Below are 21,169 nucleotides of genomic sequence, written 5' to 3'. Positions count from 1 at the left end.
CTGTCCTGGCCTGGATGTCGACCCTTGATCTACAACTTTAAGGGCCTGTGCCACTGGGGCATCATTTGCGCATCACGGAGGTGGCGCACGAAGATTTTGTGAATCACAAAATCCTGGGGCACCGCGCGTGACCACGTGTCACTCCCTATGTCACAGCGTCTCACCACGCGCGACGTGGGCGTAATGCACCCCATGCGCACATCACGTGCACGTCACGACGAACGCGTAAATGATGTTGCGCCGTGCATCGTGATGCATCGTGATGCGTAAATAAAGTTGCGTAATTGACACGCAAATAACGCCCAAGTGGGACAGGCCCTTGAGGCTGTGCTCGCCAAACACAAGAGGAAGATTATACGCTTGGTGGTATATGGTATATGTTATACACTGTACATTATACCGTGTGTGCTATACATTATGAACACTATGAATTATACACGGCACATTATACATCATACACACTATACATTGTAGTCCCGATGGTCCCTCTCTGCTCTTGGTGGTGCCGACGGGTCTTTCTCCGCCCTTCCTCCTAACCTCCCCCCACCCGGGTTCCATCCTGACCTCGGGCGCTGTCTGTGCGGAGTTTGCACGTTTTCCCCGTGACCGTGTGGGTTTCCCCCGGCTGCTCCGGTTTCCTCCCACATCCCAAAAATGTGCGGGTTTGTAGGTTAAAGTGGCCCTCTGTAAAATGTCCCCCCGTGTACAGGGAGTGGATGAGTACGTGGGAATAACATGGAACTATGTGTGAACGGGAGTGAACATCAGTCAGCACAGAACCAGGGGGCCAAATGGCCTGATTCCATAGTTTATCTCCAAACTGAACTAAGCTCTCAGCTGAAACACAGTTATGGAAACACCAGGGAAGTGGGGAAATGGTTCCCAATCATTTGGGGACATTAATACCTGATAATTGTACCAATTATAATATGCACAGGTTAAATTGGGACTCAAATCAACAAATTTAACTAAACTTGTGCATTTGAGTCCAGATTTACAATTTCATAAATTCATAACTTATCGGTGCTTAACTAGGCCATCTGGTCCATCAAAGTCGACTCCGTCATTTGAGTTCAATTGTACATGAGATAGAGCAAAGGCAACAATTCTCCTTGGTTTTCCAATTCCCTAACCCTTGTCCTTCCCAGTAGCTCTTTCACCGAGTGGCGCTAGACTTTAGAGATACAGCGCGGAAACAGGCCCTTCGGTCCACCGAGTCTGCACCGACATGCGATCGCCCCACTCACGAGCACCATCCTACACACCAAAGCCAATTAACCTGCAAACCTGCACGTCTTTCTGAAGTGGGAGGAAACCAGAGCCACCAGGAGAAAACCCACGCAGTTACAGGGAGAACGTACAAACTCCGTACAGGCAGCATGTACAGGTAGACACGATCAAACTCGGGACTCCGGCACTGTAAGATAATAACTCTACCGCTGCGCCACCTTGCTGCCCAATAAACCCCCGAGTATATTTATATCCAGTGAGATTTCTGACCAGTCGCTGTTTGCCAGGAGTTTGAGGGCCTCGGTCAGTCCTTGCTCCTGACGAGTGAACAAGCCCATCTCCAACGGTTCGTCCGAGTCCGAGTCCTTCCCTCCTTCTCGAGAATCCAGGGGGAAGTCAGGTAAAGAGTGAGCTGGGGAACAGCAGACAGGTTAAGGTGGGCAACACCTTCAGGTGTAGGTTTACTATTGTCATTTGTACCCAGGTACAGTGAGCAGCATTGTTGTGCATGCTATCCAAACAGATCAGATATTAGACACATGAATACAATCAAACTCAAGTTCAATGTATGTTTAGTTTAGTAGATACAATACGGAAACAGGCACTTCCACCCATTGAGTCCAAGCCAACCAACGAACACCCCAACACTATGTTATCCTGCAAACCTGTACGTCTTTGAGATGTGGGAGAAAACTGGAGCACCCGGAGAAAACCCACGCAGTCACAGGGAGAACGTACAAACTTGTACCAATGCACAAACAGCACCTGAGGTCAGGATCGAACCTTGATACACTGGCTCTGTAAGGCAGCAACTCTAATAGTGTTGCCCCGTGGCATCATAAACATGGCAAAACAAGGAACTACAGATGTTGGTTTACATGAAAGTCTGAAGAAGGGTGAAATAGTGAAAGGCTTGGATAGAGTGGACGTGGAGAGGATGTTTCCACTAGTGGGAGAGTCTAGGACCAGAGGGCACAGAACTCAGAAAAAAAGGATGTCGTTTTTGGAAGGAGATGAGGAGGAATTTCTTTAGTCAGAGGGTGGTGAATGTGTGGAATTCATTGCCACACACAGATGTGGAGGCCGAGTCAGTGGGAGGTTGAAGGGTTCTTGATTAGTACGGGTGTCAGGGGTTTTGGGGAGAGGACAGGAGAATGGGGTTGTGAAGGAAAGATAGATCAGCCATGATTGAATGGCGGAGTAGACTTGATGGGCTGAATTAATTTATTGAACTTCCTTTTGTTGACATTGATTGATCTTTCTTTAATTCTGGGTATCAACAGAGTACTGTGTTTACATATTCTGTTGTGCTGCTGCAAGTAAGAATGTCATTGTTCCGTTTCAGAGAGGATAAAACAAGTGGTCTAATCCTGCTTCAATGTTTTATCAATATGACATGGATTTAACAATTGGGACCTACAGTGCCCTGCATAAAGTTTGGGACAAAGGCCCATCATTCATTATTTGTCTCTGTACTACACAATTCTAGATTTGTAATAGAAAAAATCACATGTGACTAAAGTGGACATTGTCAGATTTTATTAAAGGGTATTTTTATACATTTTTGACACGGTGGCGCAGCGGTAGAGTTGCTGCCTTACAGCGAACGGAGCATCAGAGACTCAGGTGCGATCCCGACTATGGGTGCTGTCTGTACGGAGTTTGTACGTTCTCCCCGTGACCTGCGTGGGTTTTCTCCGAGATCTTCGGTTTCCTCCCACACGCAAAGACGTACGGGTTTGTAGGTTAATTGGCTTGGTGTAAATGTAAAAAACTGTCCCTAGTGGGTGTAGGATAGTGTTAATGTGCGGGGATCGCTGGTCGGCGCGGATCCGGTGGACCGAAGGGCCTGTTTCCGCGCTGTACCTCTAAACCATGTAGAAATTACAGCTGTGTTTATTTCAGGGCACCATCATGTTTGGGACACATGGCTTCACAGGTGTCTGTAATTGTTCAGGTGTGTTTAAATGCCTCCTTAATGCAGGTATAAGAGAGCTCTCAGCACCTAGTCTTTCCTCCAGTCTTTCCATCACCTTTGGAAACCTTTATTGCTGTTTATCAACATGAGGACCAAAGTTGTGCCAATGAAAGTCAAAGAAGCCGTTATGAGAATGAGAAACAAGAATAAAACTCTTCGAGACATCAGCCAAACCTTAGGCTTACCGAAATCAACTTTGGAACATCATTAAGAGGAAAGAGAGCACTGGTGAGCTGACTAATCACAAAGGGACTGGCAGGCCAAGGAAGACCTCCACAGGTGATGACAGAAGAATTCTCTCTATAATATAGATAAATCCCCAAACACCTGTCCGACAGACCAGAAACACTCTTCAGGAGTCAGGTGTGGATTTGTCAATGACCACTGTCCGCAGAAGACTTCATGAACAGAAATACAGAGGCTACACTGCAAGATGCAAACCACTGGTTAGCTGCAAAAATAGGATGGCCAGGTTACAGTTTGCCAAGAAGTACTTAAAAGAGCAACCACTGTTCTGGAAAAGGGTCTTGTGGACAGATGAGACGAAGATTAACATATCAGAGTGATGGCAAGAGCAAAGTATGGAGGAGAGAAGGTACAGCCCAAGATCCAAAGCATACCACCTCATCTGTGAAACACAGTGGTGGGGGTGTTATGGCCTGGGCATGTATGGCTGCTGAAGGTACTGGCTCACTTATCTTCATTGATGATACAACTGCTGATGCTAGTAGCATAATGAATTCTGAAGTGTATAGACACATCCTATCTGCTCAATTTCAAACAAATGCCTCAAAACTCATTGGCCGGCGGTTCATTCTACAGCAAGACAATGATCCCAAACATACTGCTAAAGCAACAAAGGAGTTTTTGAAAGCTAAAAAAATGTAAATTCTTGAGTGGCCAAGTCAATCACCTGATCTGAACCCTATTGAGCTTGCCTTTTATATGCTGAAGAGAAAACTGAAGGGGACTAGCCCCCAAAACAAACATAAGCTAAAGATGGCTGTAATACAGGCAGAGCATCACCAGAGAAGATACCCAGCAACTGGTGATGTCCAGGAATCGCAGACTTCAAGCAGTAATTGCATGCAAAGTATATGCAACAAAATACTAAACATGACTACTTTCATTTACATGACATTGCTGTGTCCCAAACTTTATGGTGCCCTGAAATGTGGGGACTATGTATAAACACTGCTGTCATTTCTACATGGTGAAACCAAAATGTATAAAAATGGCCTTTAGTAAATTCTGACAATGTGCACTTTAACCACTTGCGATTTTTTTCTATTACAAATCTCAAATTATGGAGTACAGAGGCAAATAAATAAATGATGGGTCTTTGTCCCAAACATTATGGAGGGCACTGTAGATCTAAACCCCATGTCTTAATGCAGGCTACCAACCCGAAACGTCTCCTGTGTATTTCCCTCCACAGAAGGCAGGAGAATGTGGTTAGTAGGGAGAGGTAAATCAGCCATGAATGAATGGTGGAGTCGACCCGATGGGCCGAATGGCCTAATTCTGCATCTATGAACTCTTCCTTACCAGAGATATTGCGAGTCAGATTGCAGATTTGGGATATGTTGGGAATACTGGGAAGCGAGGGCCTGTTGATCCGTCTCCGCAGGGAAGTGGCTTGACTGGACACTGTGGAACTGAGGCCCATCTTCTTCGGCGATTCCCAAGCTAGACACAAAGCACATGAAACACTGGCCGTCATCTCAACAAGCTTGCGCCTCAACCTCCCCCCCCCACCACTGACACCCCCTCTAAACTGCCTGCAACCCCATCGAGCTTTCAATGCAGTGAAACATCTCAAGATGCTTCACAAAGATATATAGCAGCCCCCTATATCACGCGATATAGAGGAAAACTTTACCAAAGAGCAAAGAATCTGCAGATGCTCAAACGCAAAGCCAAAACTAAATCACGTTCATAGGTGATAGGAGCAGAATTAGGCCGTTCGGCCCATCAAGTACACTCCACTATTCAATCATGGCTGATCTTTTGGTGGCAAAAACGGGAAAGCAGACTATTATCTAAATGGTGGTCGATTGGGAAAGGGGGAGATGCAGCGAGACCTGGGTGTCATGGTACACCAGTCATTGAACAATAGGCATGCAGGTGCAGCAGGCAGTGAAGAAAGCGAATGGTGTTGGCTTTCATAGCAAAAGGATTTTAGTATAGGAGCAGGGAGGTTCTACTGCAGTTGTACAGGGTCTTGGTGAGACCACACCTGGAGTATTGCGTACAGTTTTGGTCTCCAAATCTGAGGAAGGACATTATTGCCATAGAGGGAGTGCAGAGAAGGTTCACCAGACTGATTTCTGGGATGTCAGGACTGTCTTATGAAGAAAGACTGGATAGACTTGGTTTATACTCTCTAGAATTTAGGAGATTGAGAGGGGATCTTATAGAAACTTACAAAATTCTTAAGGGGTTGGACAGGCTAGATGCAGGAAGATTGTTCCCGATGTTGGGGAAGTCCAGGACAAGGGGTCACAGCTTAAAGATAAGGGGGAAATCCTTTAAAACCGAGATGAGGAGAACTTTTTTCACACAGAGAGTGGTGAATCTCTGGAACTCTCTGCCACAGAGGGTAGTTGAGGCCAGTTCATTGGCTATAATTAAGAGGGAGTTAGATGTGGCCCTTGTGGCCAAGGGGATCAGGGGGTATGGAGAGAAGGCAGGTACGGGATACTGAGTTGGATGATCAACCATGATCATATTGAATGGCGGTGCAGGCTCGAAGGGCCGAATGGCCTACTCCTGCACCTAATTTCTATGTTTCTATGTTTCTATGATCTATCTCTCCCTCCTAACCCCATTCTCCTGCCTTCTCCCCATAACCCGTAAATACTGTAAAAACACAGCACTGCATGCGGAGAGAGAAAATGTTTTAAGTCCAGAGGACATATGTTTAAGGTGAGAGAGGGGTTAAAGATTTAATAGGAACCTGAGGGGTAACTTTTTTTATACAAAGGGTGGTGGGTGTATGGAATTGACTGAAGAAGGAGGTAGTTGTGGCTGGGACTATCACAACGTTTAAGAAACATTTAGACAGGTACATGGATAGGATAGGTTTGGAGGGATATGGGCCAAACGCAGGCTGGTGGGACTAGTGTAGCTGGGACATTGTTGGCCGGCGTGGGCAAGTTGGGCCGAAGGGCCTGTTTCCACTCTGTATGACTCTATGGCTCCAGTTTTCCTCTCCAGCGACCTGCACTGTTGATAGTGGTTATTGAGTTTGCGGGAAGCACCACACCAAGTGAGAGATTTGAGAACGGGATGAAAGCTTTTAAGCTGAGGGGCAAAATGAACTCAGTCGGGTCGGGCAGTGGCTCTGGAGAACGTGGATAAGTGACGTTTCAGGTCGGGTCTCTTCTTCAGGCTAAATGTGGTGGTGGGGAGGAGAAAACTTTAAGAGAGGTGGGAGCAGGACAAAGCCCGGCGAGTGATGGGTGGATACAGCTGAGGGGGCAGATGGTTGTACGAAGGCCAGAGAGAAAGATACAGATCAGTGAGATGCCGAACTCGGATGCTGTCTGCGTGGAGTTTGCATTTTCTTCCTGCAACCGCATGGGTTTCCTCCCACATCCTAAAGATGTACAGGTTTGTAGGGTAATTGTCCCCTGGTGTGGCAGGGAGGTTGACATTTATTGCCAGTCCCTGATTTTTCCATTTCTTTTCTCTCCTATCAATCATGTCCTTAAACTAAACTAAACCCTAATTCCCTCCAAGCTGCCCCTTCTTCTTTGTGTTTCCCCTTCCTCTTTGTGTTACCCCTTCATCCTTGTGTTTCCACTTCCTCTTTGTGTTTCCCCTTCCTCCTTGTATTTTCCCTTCCTCTTTGTGTTTCCCCTTCCTCTTTGTGTTTCCCCTTCCTCCTTGTATTTTCCCTTCCTCCTTGTGTTTCCACTTCCTCTTTGTGTTTCCCCTTCCTCCTTGTATTTTCCCTTCCTCCTTGTGTTTCCACTTCCTCTTTGTGTTTCCCCTTCCTCCTTGTATTTCCCCTTCCTCCTTGTGTTTCCCCTTCCTCTTCCTCTTTGTGTTTCCCCTTCCTCTTTGTGTTTCCCCTTCCTCTTTGTTTTTCCCCTTCCTCTTTGTTTTTCCCCTTCCTCTTTGTGTTTCCCCTTCCTTCCTCTTTGTGTTTCCCCTTCCTCTTTGTGTTTCCCCTTCCTCTTTGTGTTTCCCCTTCCTCTTTGTGTTTCCCCTTCCTCTTTGTGTTTCCCCTTCCTCTTTGTATTTCCCCTTCCTCTTTGTGTTTCCCCTTCCTCTTTGTGTTTCCCCTTCCTCTTTTGTTTCCCCTTCCTCTTTGTGTTTCCCCTTCCTCTTTGTGTTTCCCCTTCCTCTTTGTGTTTCCCCTTCCTCTTTGTGTTTCCCCTTCCTCTTTGTGTTTCCCCTTCCTCCTTGTGTTTCCCCTTCCTCCTTGTGTTTCCCCTTCCTTCCTTGTGTGTTTCCCCTTCCTCCTTGTGTTTCCCCTTCCTCTTTGTGTTTCCCCTTCCTCTTTTTGTTTGCCACTTCCTCTTTGTGTTTCCCCTTCCTCTTTGTGTTTCCCCTTCCTCTTTGTGTTTCCCCTTCCTCTTTGTGTTTCCCCTTCCTCTTTGTGTTTCCCCTTCCTCTTTGTGTTTCCCCTTCCTCTTTGTGTTTCCCCTTCCTCTTTGTGTTTCCCCTTCCTCTTTGTGTTTCCCCTTCCTCTTTGTGTTTCCCCTTCCTCTTTGTGTTTCCCCTTCCTCCTTGTGTTTCCCCTTCCTCCTTGTGTTTCCCCTTCCTCTTTGTGTTTCCCCTTCCTCTTTGTGTGTTTCCACTTCCTCTTTGTGCTGCCACTTCCTCTTTGTGTTTCCCCTTCCCCTCTTTGTATTTCCCCTTCCTCTTTGTGTTTCCCCTTCCCCTTCCTCTTTGTGTTTCCCCTTCCTCTTTGTGTTTCCCCTTCCTCATTGTGTTTCCCCTTCCTCATTGTGTTTCCCCTTCCTCTTTGTGTTTCCCCTTCCTCTTTGTGTTTCCCCTTCCTCTTTGTGTTTCTCCTTCCTCCTTGTGTTTCCTCCTTCTTCCTTGTGTTTCCCCTTCCTCCTTGTGTTTCCCCTTCCTCGTTGTGTTTCCCCTTCCTCGTTGTGTTTCCCCTTCCTCTTTGTGTTTCCCCTTCCTCGTTGTGTTTCCCCTTCCTCCTTGTGTTTCCCCTTCCTCTTTGTGTTCCCCCTTCCTCTTTGTGCTGTTCCCCTATCCTCCGTTCTGTCCCCTGAGCTTTGCCCAGTTACCGGGGACTGCTGTGTGGTGGGGGTTGACTTCATGCAGTCTCTCCCTCAGTTGCTGCATCAGCTCGCGTTCTTTCTGCAGCTCCCGTTGCTCCATCTCCTCCCTCCGTTTCTGCCGCATCTTCTCCTGCGCCGACTTGGAGATGGCCACGTGGCCAGAGTGCGGCAGCTCCGCCAGCTGCAAGGTCGATAGCCGGAAACAAAAGACGTCCACATTCTCAATTAGCGGGAGCAGGATCATAGAGTTACACACATAACATTATTCAGGGATTGGACACCCTGGATGTGGGGAAAATGTTTCCCATGTTGGGGGAGTCCAGAACCAGTGGTCACAGTTGAAGAATAAGGGGTAGGCCATTTACAGTAGGTCTGAGATCTGGTTTCCACCCAGAGAGTTCTGAATTCTCTGCCACAGAAGGCAGTGGAGGCCAAATCACTGGATGTTTTCAAGAAAGAGTTAGATTTAGCCGTTAGGGCTAAAGGAATCAAGGGATATGGGGAGAAAGCAGGAACAGGGTACTGATTTTGGATGATCAGCCATGATCATATTGAAGGGATAAATGGCCTACTCCTGCACCTATTTTCTGTTTCTATGCCTATTCTCCTGAGATGCTGGTTGAGTTACTCCAACTTTTTGTGTCTATCTTCATAGATCAACAGTCTGGAAAAGGGTTTATTCCAGAGTATAGACCAGAGATACAGCGTGGAAAGAGGCTCTCTGTGGCGCACTAAGTCCACGCCGACCAGCGATCACCCACTATCCTTCCCACTAGGGACAAGTTATAGAAGCCAATTAACCATCAAACCTGCCCATCTTTGTACTGTGAGAGGAAACAGGTGCTGTCTGTACGGAGTTTGCACGTTCTCCCAATGACTGTCTGGATTTTCTCCGGGAGCCCCGGTTTCCTCCCACACTCCAAAGACATACAGGATTGTTGGTTATTTGGCGTTGGTATGGTCTTGAAAAAGAAATTGCTCCTTGTGTGTTAGATAGTGTATGGGTGGATCGCTGGTCAATGCGGATTCGGTGGGCCGAAGGTCCCGTGTGCGCGCTGTATCTCTGGAGTCTAAAGTCTAAAGAAACCAGAGCACCCGGAGGAAACTCACGCGGTCACAGGGAGAATGTCCAAACTCCGTACAGACAGCACCGGAGGTCAGGAACGAACCGGGGCCTCTGGCATTGCGAGCCAATGGGATTGGTATAGACACAAAATGCTGGAGCAACTCAGCGGGACAGGCAGCATCTCTGGAGAGAAGGAATGGATGACGTTTCGGGTCGAGACCCTTCTTCAGACTGCTGGTTCACACAGCTGCCCAGACCCGAAACATCACCTCCCTTCTCCAGCCAACCCTACTGCGGACATTGGACAACCCAGCTAATATTGCTATGTCTGTTTTATATTGCCGCACTGCTTTGTATTTATGGAGATGAAACAATGACCTTGGCATGTTGATAAGACCTTTCAATTTAGAAACATAGAAATTAGGTGCCGGAGTAGGCCATTCGGCCCTTCGAGCCTGCACCGCCATTCAATATGATCATGGCTGATCATCCAACTCAGTATCCCGTACCTGCCTTCTCTCCATACCCTCTGATCCCCTTGGCCACATGGGCCACATCTAACTCCCTCTTAAATATAGCCAATGAACTGGCCTCGACTACCCTCTGCGGCAGAGAGTTCCAGAGATTCACCAGTCTCTGTGTGAAAAAATTTCTTCTCATCTCGGTTTTAAAAGGATTTCCCCCTTATCCTTAAGCTGTGACCCCTTGTCCTGGACTTCCCCAACATCGGGAACAATCTTCCTGCATCTAGCCTGTCCAACCCCTTTAGAATTTTGTAAGTTTCTATAAGATCCCCTCTCAATCTCCTAAATTCTAGAGAGTATAAACCAAGTCTATCCAATCTTTCTTCATAAGACAGTCCTGACAGTAATTTGCCTTGTGAATGTGGGTGCATTTTGCTGTTTGTTGTATACGTGCCTCCCAGTGGCAACGCGTCATTGGCAACCGGGACAACAGCGGACTGCGTTCATCAACTACAACTCAACTACCCCAATGCACCGGCAATAGTGCTTTGGGGGTTTGAATCAGTATCGTTTGGAGACTGTGATACCTGGATTCGAACAGTACATCAAATACAAAAGCAGAAAAGACAATATCTTGGACAAATGTTTTGTAAATGTCAAAGGCACTTATGCATCCAAGTGTGAGCCACCCATATTGAATTCTGATCATAATGTTATTGTAATGCTATGTTGAATGTATGTATTTTTGGGGCCTGTCTTGATGTCTTAATGCATGTCTTCTCCCATCTCTTTTGTCTTTTCTGTAAATGAAGCTGCTAGGGATGCAAAACAAATGTCAGACTTTATTCTGACAATAAAGTAATATCATATTGTATCATATCTCACTAAATAATTAGATAAACGCAGTGGTGCAGCTGGTAAGAGTTGCTGCCTCACAGCGCCAGAGACCCCAGTCCTATCCTACCTCAGGTGCTGTCTTTACGGAGTTTGCACGTTCTTCCTGTGACCTGCATGCCTTTTCCCCGGGTGCTCCGTTTTCCTCCCATATTTCAATGACATGCGGATTTATAGGTTAATCGGCCCTCTATAAATTGCCCCTGGTGTGTGCAGGAAGTGGATGCGGAAGTGGGATCACATAGAACCGGTGATCAATGGTCGGCATGGACTCGATGGGCCGAACAGCCCGATTCCATGCTGTATCTCTGAACAACACTACTCACTACACAATAAACCAAAGAAAAGTAAAGTAAACAAGAGGAATCGAATATAGGAGCAAAGAGGTCCTTCTGCAGTTGTACAGAGCCCTAGTGAGACCACACCTGGAGTATTGTGTGCAGTTTTAGTCCCCTAATTTGAGGAAAGACATTCTTGAGGAAGTGCAACATAGGTTTACAAGGAAGAAGGTAGGAACGGGGTACTGATTGGGGATGATCAGCCATGATCACACGGTGCTGACTCGAAGGGCCGAATGGCCTACTCATGCACTTATTGTCTTTTGTCTATAAACTAAACTAAACAAGCTTTGTTTTCATTCACTAACCTGCGAAGTTGCTATAGATGAATTGTTCACCTCTGTTCTTTGGTCCGTTTGCTCGACTACCTCTCTCTGGTCCTTGCTTTCCAAAGCATTAACGAGAGTATGTTTCCCTGGTCTACAATGCGCTGCCTAAAGACGGGAACAGGAAAATTCAATGATTACTTTCAAATGAGTGCTCATCAATAGGTTTATTATTGTCATGTTGTACTGAGGTACATTGAAAAGCTGTGTTTTGCAAGCTATCCCATCAGATACAATACAGATGAGTATAGAAGTTGGGATGTAATGTTAAAATTGTACAAGGCATTGGTGAGGCCAATTCTGGAGTATGGTGTACAATTTTGGTTCGCCTAATTATAGGAAGGATGTCAACAAAATAGAGAGAGTACAGAGGAGATTTACTAGAATGTTGCCTGGGTTTCAGCAACTAAGTTACAGAGAAAGGTTGAACAAGTTAGGGCTTTATTCTTTGAAGCGCAGAAGGTTAAGGGGGGACTTGATAGAGGTCTTTAAAATGACGAGAGGGATAGACAGAGTTGACGTGGAAAAGCGTTTCCCACTGAGAGTAGGGAAGATTCAAACAAGGGGACATGACTTGAGAATTAAGGGACTGAAGTTTAGGGGTAACATGAGGGGGAACTTCTTTACTCAGAGAGTGGTAGCTTTGTGGAATGAGCTTCCAGTGAAGGTGGTGGAGGCTGGTTCGTTTTTATCATTTAAAAATAAATTGGATAGTTATATGGACGGGAAGGGAATGGAGGGTTATGGTCTGAGCGCAGGTGTATGGGACTAGGGGAGAATACGTGTTCGGCACGGACTAGAAGGGTTGAGATGGCCTGTTTCCGTGCTGTAATTGTTATATGGTTATATGGTTATACAATATATGTACCCGATCAATCAAATTCAAGTACAGTAGGTAGAGCAAAGGGGAAGATACAGAGTGCAGAATATCAGCATTGTAGCGCACCAGTTCCACAGACAAAGTCCAATGCCCGCAATAGGGTAGAGGTGAATCGGACAGCACCTTAATCTATGGAAGGACCGTTCAGAAGCCTGATAACAGAGGGGAAGAAGCTGTTCCTGAGTCTGGTGGTGCGCGCTTTCAAGCTTCTTAACACTTAAGCAGAAACACTTTCCACAGCCATGTCAAAGGGTCAGCAAATTGTAATTAATTTCTAAAGCCTGGCATAATGGGCTATATTGAACATAGTGACACAGCACAGGAACGGCCCTTCAGCCCACAATGTCCATGCAGAACACAATGCCAAGACCAACCTTGATGTGCCTGCACATGATCCATATCCCTCCATTCCCTGCACATACATGTGCCTACTCAAATGCCGCTTAAATGGCACTATCGTATCTGCCTCCAGCGCGTTCCAGGCACCCACCACCCTCCATATTAAAAAAAACCTGCCCCGCACATCTCCCTTAAACTTTGCCCCTCTCACCCCCAGCTCACAGCTCACAGCTCCATCCAAGACTATCACACAAACCAACCTCCATTCCATTGACTCCATCTACACCTCACTCTGCCTCCGCAAGGCCAGTAGCATCATCAAGGACCAGTCGCACCCCGGCCACTCCCTCTTCTCCCCTCTCCCATCAGGCAAGAGGTACAGAAGTGTGAAAACCAATGCACACCTCCAGATTCAGGGACAGTTTCTTCCCAGCTGTTATCAGGCAACTGAATCATCCCACCACAACCAGAGAGCAGTGCTGAACTTCTATCTACCATCGGTGACCCTCGGACTATCCTTGATCAGACTTTACTGGCTTTACCTTGCACTAAACGTTATTCCCTTATCATGTATCTGTACACTGTAAATGGCTGGATTGTAATCATGTATTGTCTTTCTGCTGACTGGTTAGCATGCAACAAAAAGCTTTTCACTGTACCTCGTTACACAAAACTAAATTAAATGTTTAATGTTGTTATAGTACCTGCCTCAACCAGTTCCTCTGGCAGCTTATTCCATGTACCCACCAACCGACATGTCAAAAAGTTGCCTATCAATAAACCTACATCCTCAAGTCCTTGATTGCTCAACTTTGAGAGTCTGTTGACTGGATAGGATGCAACAAAAGCGTTTCACTGTATCTTGGTACAGGTGACAATAAACTAAAGACTTACAGCTAAGCCTAGCAGACCATGGTGCCTCGCTTGTCCTCCAGCAACAGGCCTGGCTCATCTGCCATGAAACCAGGAAACCCATCTTCAAAGGGCAACCTGCCAAGGCCTGCTCCGCTCATCCCCGAGGGCCGGGAGAGGAGGGTGAAGAGATTCAAGATGGCGGCGGACACCACAGTTCTGCAGGAGGGAATGTGCTGCCTCGACGGTGGAGTGGGCCGCTGGAGGCCTTGCAGCAGCCTGGGGCTCAGCTGGACCGGGCGGCCGCTCCAAGAGGCCGAGTGCGTGGACCGGACGCGGCCTGCAGCGGTGGAGCAGCGGTGGAGGAGGACATCGCGACCAGGCTTGGCCAGGCAGGCCCTGCAACGTCGCCATGACAACGGGCCTTCATGGTCAGGTCAGGAACCCTACACTTACAACTGGGCCTTGAAAATGGCCCCAAACTGGTGACTCTTGTATGTTGTCTCGGTGCATTACTTCTATACATTTCTACTAAATCAAAGATGTGCTTACGTATAGTAATTCTTTTACTGAATTGTATACAAAAAAATCATTTCACTGTACTTCAGCACATGTGACAATATAAAAAAGTACCCCTATTCTGGTATTCATATTTCCATCCTGGGGCATAGGTTCCGACTGTCTACCCTATCTGAGTTTAGTTTAGTTTAGTGTAATGGTACACCATTCGGCCCACCAAGCCTTGCACACTAGGGACAATTTACAGAAGCCAATTAACCATCAAATCCGCACGTCTTTGGAGTGTGGGAGGATACCGGTGCACCTAGAGAAAGCCCACCCGGTCACGGGGAAAACGTGCAAACTCCGTACAGACAGCACCCGCAGTCAGGATCGAACCCAGGTCTCTGGCGCTGTGAGGCAGCAACTCCACCGTTGCACCACCGTGCCGCCCCTAAGCGACCAGCTACTGTGTCGAAGGGCGTGAATGTGATCGCACGTTCCTTCTGATGACTCACCTTCTCATCGGCCTCCACTGCACCCCCATCGCCAGCCTCCGGACCCCGCTCCACGCTCAGCCTGAACGAGATGACCATGGTCTGGCTTTTACCTTTGACCTTCTCAGCCAACGATGGTGCACTCTGGGCCAGACTGTGTTCTGTTGGTGTAACACCAGAGATGATCATGTACAATAAATCATGAGAGTGGTAAAGAAATCATTAGTCAGCGCATTGAGGATAAGAGTCAGGAAGGTCGTCATGCAGTTTCATAGCACTTTGCTTTGCCAGCTACAATATAAAAACAGGGATGTAACGCTGAGACTTTATAAGGTGGTCAGGCCACTTTGGAGTAGTGTGAGCAAATTTGGGCCTCATATCTGAGGATGTGCTAGCTCTGGAGAGAGAATGATCCCAGGATTGAGTAGGTTAATATATGATGAGCGTTTGACAGCACTGGGCCTGCACTCGCTGGAGTTTAGAAGGATGAGGGAGGTCCACATTGAAACTTACCGAATAGTGAAAGGCCTGGATGGAGTGGATGTGGAGAGGATGTTTCCACTAGTGGGAGAGTCTGGGACCAGAATGCTGCCAATAATGGAGGCTATTAGTGCTAAGGAGAGTAAGAAAGAACTGCAGATGCTGGTTTCAAATCGAAGGCAGACACAAAATGCTGGATTAACTCAGCGGGTGAGGCAGCATCTCTCGAGAGAAGGAATGAGCGACGTTTCGGGTCGAGACCCGTCAGATCCTGCACTGATTGTCTATTGACTATTGTCTATTGTCTCTCCACCCTTCATAGAAGGTGTCTCCACCATCAGTGGAAGGTATTCTAATCCTCAGTAGAAGATCTCTCCTACCTCAGTGGAAGGACTGTCCACATCTTTCCCCAGCAGTGCACATTTATCACAAGGGGACCACCTTGTGTTCTGCTCAGACATGCAATACCCTGAAGGTGCAGATGGAAGTCTCCACATAGCTCACCTGTGCTCCGATCAGTTGCCGTTGGAGGAGGTATCCTCTCCACATCTGCCGCTGCGTCCTGTTTCACACCGCTCCTGTTCTTCCTCTTTCCTTTCAGACCGTTGTGGGGGCCATCTTAAATGAGATACTTCTCTCCTCAGGCAGGGGGCAAGCATTCGCACCTTCGTGCAGATGCAACGTTTGACCGTTGTACGCGATGGCGGAGGGACGGGACGGGGAAGGACCTGGGGAGCCGCGCGTTCTAACGCAGTGCGTAGAGAGGAACCACGGAGTCTGGCCCGGCTTGACCCCCGAAGACCAGAGACCCGGAGCGGAGGTAGTCGGCACATGGTCGGTAGGAGCAAGGCCGGTAGGAAAGTGAACCGGGATCCCACCACTAGCCAAATCTTCCCATCTCCACCCCTTTCACAGAGATCTTTAATACATCCCTTCCCACCGAAACCACCAGGTACCTTCCCCTGCAACCGCAGGAGATGCAACACCTGTCCCTACACCTCCTCCCTCGACTCTGTCCAGGGACCCCGACAGCCCTTTCAGGTTAGGCAGTGGTTCACTTGCACCTCCTCCAACCTCATCTACTGTATCCATTGTTCAAGATGTGGACTCTTGTACATCGTCGAGACCAAAATTAGACTGGGCGATCGTTTCGCTGAACACCTTCACTCAGCCCGCGTGAACCAACCTGATCTCCCGGTTGCTAAACATTTTAATTCTCCTTCCCATTCCCACACTGACCTTTCTGTTCTAGGTCTCCTCCATTGTCAGAGTGAGGCTAAACGCAAATTGGAGGAACATCATCTCATATTTCGCTTGGGCAGCTTACAGCCCAGTGGTATGAATATTGATTTCTCTCACTGCAGGTAGCCCCGGCATTCCCTCTCTCTCCATCCCTCCCCCACCCAAGACGCACCAGCTTCTCATTCTCACCCAACAAACAGCTAACAATGCCCTGTTTCCTTTTAATCATTGTTACTTTTTTTGCATATCTTTCATTCATTTGTTCTATATCTCTCTACATCACCATCTATATCTCTTGTTTCCCTTTCCCCTGACTTTCAGTCTGTAGAAGGGTCTTGACCCGAAACGTCACCCATCCCTTCTCTCCAGAGATGCTGCCTGTCCCGCTGAGTTACTCCAGCTTTTTGCGTCTGTCTTCGGAGTCACAAGGTCGGCTGTGGGAGGCGCCCCTGGGGCACAAAGACGGACGGGCAAGAAGTGGAACATTGGTGCGCTGGATGTTCCAGAGTTTTATCCGGATCGGGCACCGCTCCATTAGTTGGAGGAGTGGGCACTAATTGATGCAAACAAACTCACAATAACCATAGGTAAACACAAATGCTGGAGAAACTCAACGGATGAGGCAGCATCTATGGAGCGAAGGAAATAGGCAACGTTTCATCGAAACATAGAAACATAGAAAATAGGTGCAGGAGAAGGCCATTACGAGTTTAGAAGGAATGAGAGGGTATCTCATTGAAACATATAAGATTGTTAAGGGCTTGGACACGCTAGAGGCAGGAAACATGTTCATGATGTTGGGGGAGACCAGAACCAGGGGCCATAGTTTAAGAATAAGGAGTAAGCCATTTAGAACGGAGACGAGGGAACACTATTTCTCACAGAAAGTGGTGAGTGTGGAATTCTCTGCCTCAGAGGGCGGTGGAGGCAGGTTCTCTGGATGCTTTCAAGAGAGAGCTAGATAGGGCTCTTAAAGATAGCGGAGTCAGGGGATATGGGGAGAAGGCAGGAACGGGGTACTGATTGGGAATGATCTGCCATGATCACATTGAATGGCGGTGCTGGCTCGAAGGGCCGAATGGCCTACTCCTGCAGCTATTGTCTATTGCCTATTGGCCCTTCGAGCCAGCACCGCCATTCATTGTGATCATGGCTGATCGTCCCCTATCAATAACCCGTGCCTGCCTTCTCCCCAAATCCCTTGACTCCACTAGCCCCTAGAGCTCTATCTAACTCTCTCTTAAATCCATCTTCTTCTCCAGAGAGGCTGCCATTGTTATTGTGCAGAAATAGAGATACTTTGGAGGTCGGTTGGGTTGGAGATGATGACAGGTGTAGGGAGGGGAGACGGGGATTTGGATGGGAAGTTGAGCACTTCAACAACACTAACCAGGAGACAACATAGGTCAGACAGAGGTTGGTGTGTATTTGGAACAGGAGGTTTAGCTTAGCTTAATTCATCTTTGTCACCCGTACTGAGGTACAGTGAAAAGCTTTTTGGTGCCTGCTATCCAGTCAGCGGAAAGACTATACATGATCGACAATGTACAGATATAGGATAAAGGAAACATGTTTAGTGCAAAATAAAGTTCAGTAAAGTCTGATTAAAGATAGGATGTAGACAAAAATGCTGGAGAAACTCAGCGGGTTCGGCAGCATCTATGGAGCGAAGGAAATAGGCAACGTTTCAGGCCAAAACCCTTCTTCAGACCGATTAAAGATAGTCTGAGGGTCTCCAATGAGATAGATGGGAGGTCAGGTCTGCTCTCGAGATATTGAGAGGACGGTTCAGTTGCCTGATAACAGCTGGGAAGAAACTGCCCCTGAATCTGGAGGTGTGCGTTTTCACACTTCTGTACCTCTTGCCTGATGGGAGAGGGGAGAAGAGGGAGTGGCTGGGGTGAGACTGGTCCTTGATGATGCTGCTGGCCTTGCCGAGGCAGCGTGAGGTGTAAATGGAGTTTACAACGGAAGGGAGGTTGGTTTGAGTGTTGGTCTGGGCTGCGTCTGCAATTCCCTGCAATTCCTTGCCATCAGGGATGTTCCCAAACCAATGTTGTGATGCATTCTGATAAAATACTTCCTGCGGCGCATCTGCAGAAGTTGGTGAATGTCGTCGAGGACATGTTAGCCTTCCAAGTAATAAAGTTATAAGCCGAGTCCTACCTGCAACCTGCGCAGTTTGCTCTTCGGGTCCCGAGATCGGCCCGTGTTCGACTGGGTCTCTCTGAATGGGGGCTCTAACAATGAAAGAGAGACGTCCATTGAAAATGAGCCTTTCCTAACCCCTGGGCAACTCAAAGCATTTAACAACCGGTTAAGAAGTCTGGGCTTGGTCTTGCAACGTTCAGGCCTGGAGTATTGTGCGCAGTTTTGGTCCCCTAATTTGAGGAAGGACATTCTTGCTATTGAGGGAGTGCAGCGTAGGTTTACAAGGTTAATTCCCGGGATGGCGGGACTGTCATATGCTGAGAGAATGGAGCAGCTGGGCTTGTACACTCTGGAGTTTAGAAGGATGAGAGGGATCTCATTGAAACATGTAAGATTGTTAAGGGCTTGGACACGCTAGAGGCAGGAAACATGTTCCCGATGTTGGGGGAGTCCAGAACCAGGGGCCACAGTTTAAGAATAAGGAGTAAGCCATTTAGAACAGAGACGAGGAAACACTTTTTCTCACAGAGAGTGGTGAGTCTGTGGAATTCTCTGCCTCAGGTGGAGGCAGGTTCTCTGGATGCTTTCAAGAGAGAGCTAGATAGTGCTGTTAGAAATAGTGAAGTCAGGGGATATGGGGAGAAGGCAGGAACGGGGTACTGATTGTGGATGATCAGCCATGATCACATTGAATGGCAGTGCTGGCTCGAAGGGCCGAATGGCCTACTCCTGCACCTGTTATCTATTGTCTATTGTATTCTCATCGGGAACACTGACGCGATAGATGAGGTTAGAGGAGGTGCATGTTAACCACTGGATCACCTGGATCGACTGTCGGGGTCCCTGGATGGAGGTGAAGGGGGTGGGGGGAGGTATAGACAGACGTTATATCGCTTGCGGTTGCAGGGCAAGGTTCCTGGGGAGGGGGATGAGGTTGGTGGGGAGGGATGGGTGAAACAACATGTCACGGACAGAGAGTGGTCTCTGCGGAAAGCAGAAAATGATGGGGAGGGGAAGATGTTGCATCTTGAGGGACTGGTGTTGCATCTGCTGTGGTTGTAATCGCATCTACTGCAGCCGGCGTTCCCGATGAGACCTCCTCTACATCGGCGAAACCAAGCGGTGATTTGGCGGCCACTTTGTTGAACACTTGCGCTCGGTCCGCCAAAGCCTGTGGGAACCGCCAGTACCTAACCATTTTTACCCCCTTTCCCGAAACATAGAAACATAGAAATTAGGTGCAGGAGTAGGCCATTCGGCCCTTCGAGCCTGCACCGCCATTCAATATGATCATGGCTGATCATCCAACTCAGTATCCCGTACCTGCCTTCTCTCCATACCCTCTGATCCCTTTAGCCACAATGGCCACATCTAACTCCCTCTTAAATATAGCCAATGAACTGGCCTCAACTACCCTCTGTGGCAGAGAGTTCCAGAGATTCACCACTCTCTGTGCGAAAAATGTTCTTCTCTTCTCATCTCGGTTTTAAAGGATTTCCCCCTTATCCTTAAGCTTGTGACCCCTTGTCCTGGACTTCCCTAACATCGGGAGCAATCTTCCTGCATCTAGCCTGTCCAACCCCTTAAGAATTTTGTAAGTTTCTATAAGATCCCGTCTCAATCTCCTAAATTCTAGAGAGTATAAACCAAGTCTATCCAGTCTTTCTTCATAAGACAGTCCTGACATCCCAGGAATCAGTCTGGTGAACCTTCTCTGCACTCCCTCTATGGCAATAATGTCCTTCCTCAGATTTGGAGACCAAAACTGTACGCAATACTCCAGGTGTGGTCTCACCAAGACCCCGTACAACTGCAGTAGAACCTCCCTGCTCCTATACTCAAATCCTTTTGCTATGAGCAGAAACATCACCCATTCCTTTTCTGCTGCCAGTTACTCCAGCATTCTGTGTCTACCCACATTGTCCCTTCTGTCCTGGGCCCCCTCCATTGCCAGAGTGAGGCCACTGGAGGAACAGCACCTCATATTCCGCTTGGGCAGCTTACACCCCAACAGTATGAACATCGAATTATGCAGCTTTAGGTAACCTCCACTAAACAAATGTTTAACCTGGCATCATGTACGGCACAGACATTGCGGGCCAAAGAGCTGTGTTTGATGTTCTATGAATTCACGTGTAGACTAGTGGTCCTTGCGGAATGGAATACCTCATTGCCACAAGTAACAAGTCACAGTGACATTCTTTGCTTGTGTACCCAAGGTATGCAAATAGTCACCACATAAAGGGCGCAGACAAAGTTACAGAGTATCCCGAGACAGGTTCCCCCCCCCCCCACACGGTCCCCCCCCCCCCGTCTCCATTGTCTCCATTCCCCCCCCCCCCCCCCCTTTGAACCTTACGCAGTCTGTGTCTGGGCTCCTGGCTGTGCAGGTGTGCAAGGCAGGGGCCGGCAGCCGTCCTCCGATGAATCAGGCAACTTGAGTGGCAACTGGCATAAGCTGGCACCCAGCAACTTCCTTTTCTTCTCCGCACTGCTCCGCAGGTGTTGAAGAGAGATCCTCACCTGTGAACGAGAAACGGGAGGTGGGCTGGGATCAAGTAGTTCAGACGGCTTACAAATGTGAGTTCGGACAGCCAGGAATATCTGGGGTGTAATCCAGGGGTTCATGTATAGAATAATGGAGACCTGGGGGTGATTACAGAGCGAGGCTTGTGTGCAACC

At 47.9% G+C, this 21,169-nt stretch overlaps 1 protein-coding gene across 2 annotated transcripts in view; it reads right to left on the bottom strand.

Annotated features, from left to right (window-relative positions):
- The window catches only part of LOC129697612 (TOG array regulator of axonemal microtubules protein 2-like), a 105,715-nt gene that overhangs the window by 13,319 nt on the left and 71,227 nt on the right, over positions 1 to 21,169 (bottom strand). For both annotated transcript variants that reach the window (XM_055636315.1, XM_055636314.1), the window contains exons 6-13: positions 20,847 to 21,010; positions 18,503 to 18,576; positions 15,599 to 15,712; positions 14,636 to 14,775; positions 11,531 to 11,656; positions 8,467 to 8,641; positions 4,757 to 4,897; positions 1,501 to 1,642 (exon numbers count right to left, since the gene is read on the bottom strand). In XM_055636315.1, coding sequence (XP_055492290.1) covers positions 1,501 to 1,642; positions 4,757 to 4,897; positions 8,467 to 8,641; positions 11,531 to 11,656; positions 14,636 to 14,775; positions 15,599 to 15,712; positions 18,503 to 18,576; positions 20,847 to 21,010 — 1,076 coding nt within the window. The remainder of the gene's footprint in view (positions 1 to 1,500; positions 1,643 to 4,756; positions 4,898 to 8,466; positions 8,642 to 11,530; positions 11,657 to 14,635; positions 14,776 to 15,598; positions 15,713 to 18,502; positions 18,577 to 20,846; positions 21,011 to 21,169) is intronic.

Source organism: Leucoraja erinacea, chromosome 5, assembly GCF_028641065.1.
Source record: "Leucoraja erinacea ecotype New England chromosome 5, Leri_hhj_1, whole genome shotgun sequence".
Classification (NCBI taxonomy): domain Eukaryota; kingdom Metazoa; phylum Chordata; class Chondrichthyes; order Rajiformes; family Rajidae; genus Leucoraja; species Leucoraja erinaceus.
The sequence above is the reverse complement of the archived record's forward strand: the minus strand, read 5'-3'. Positions and strand labels throughout refer to the sequence as shown.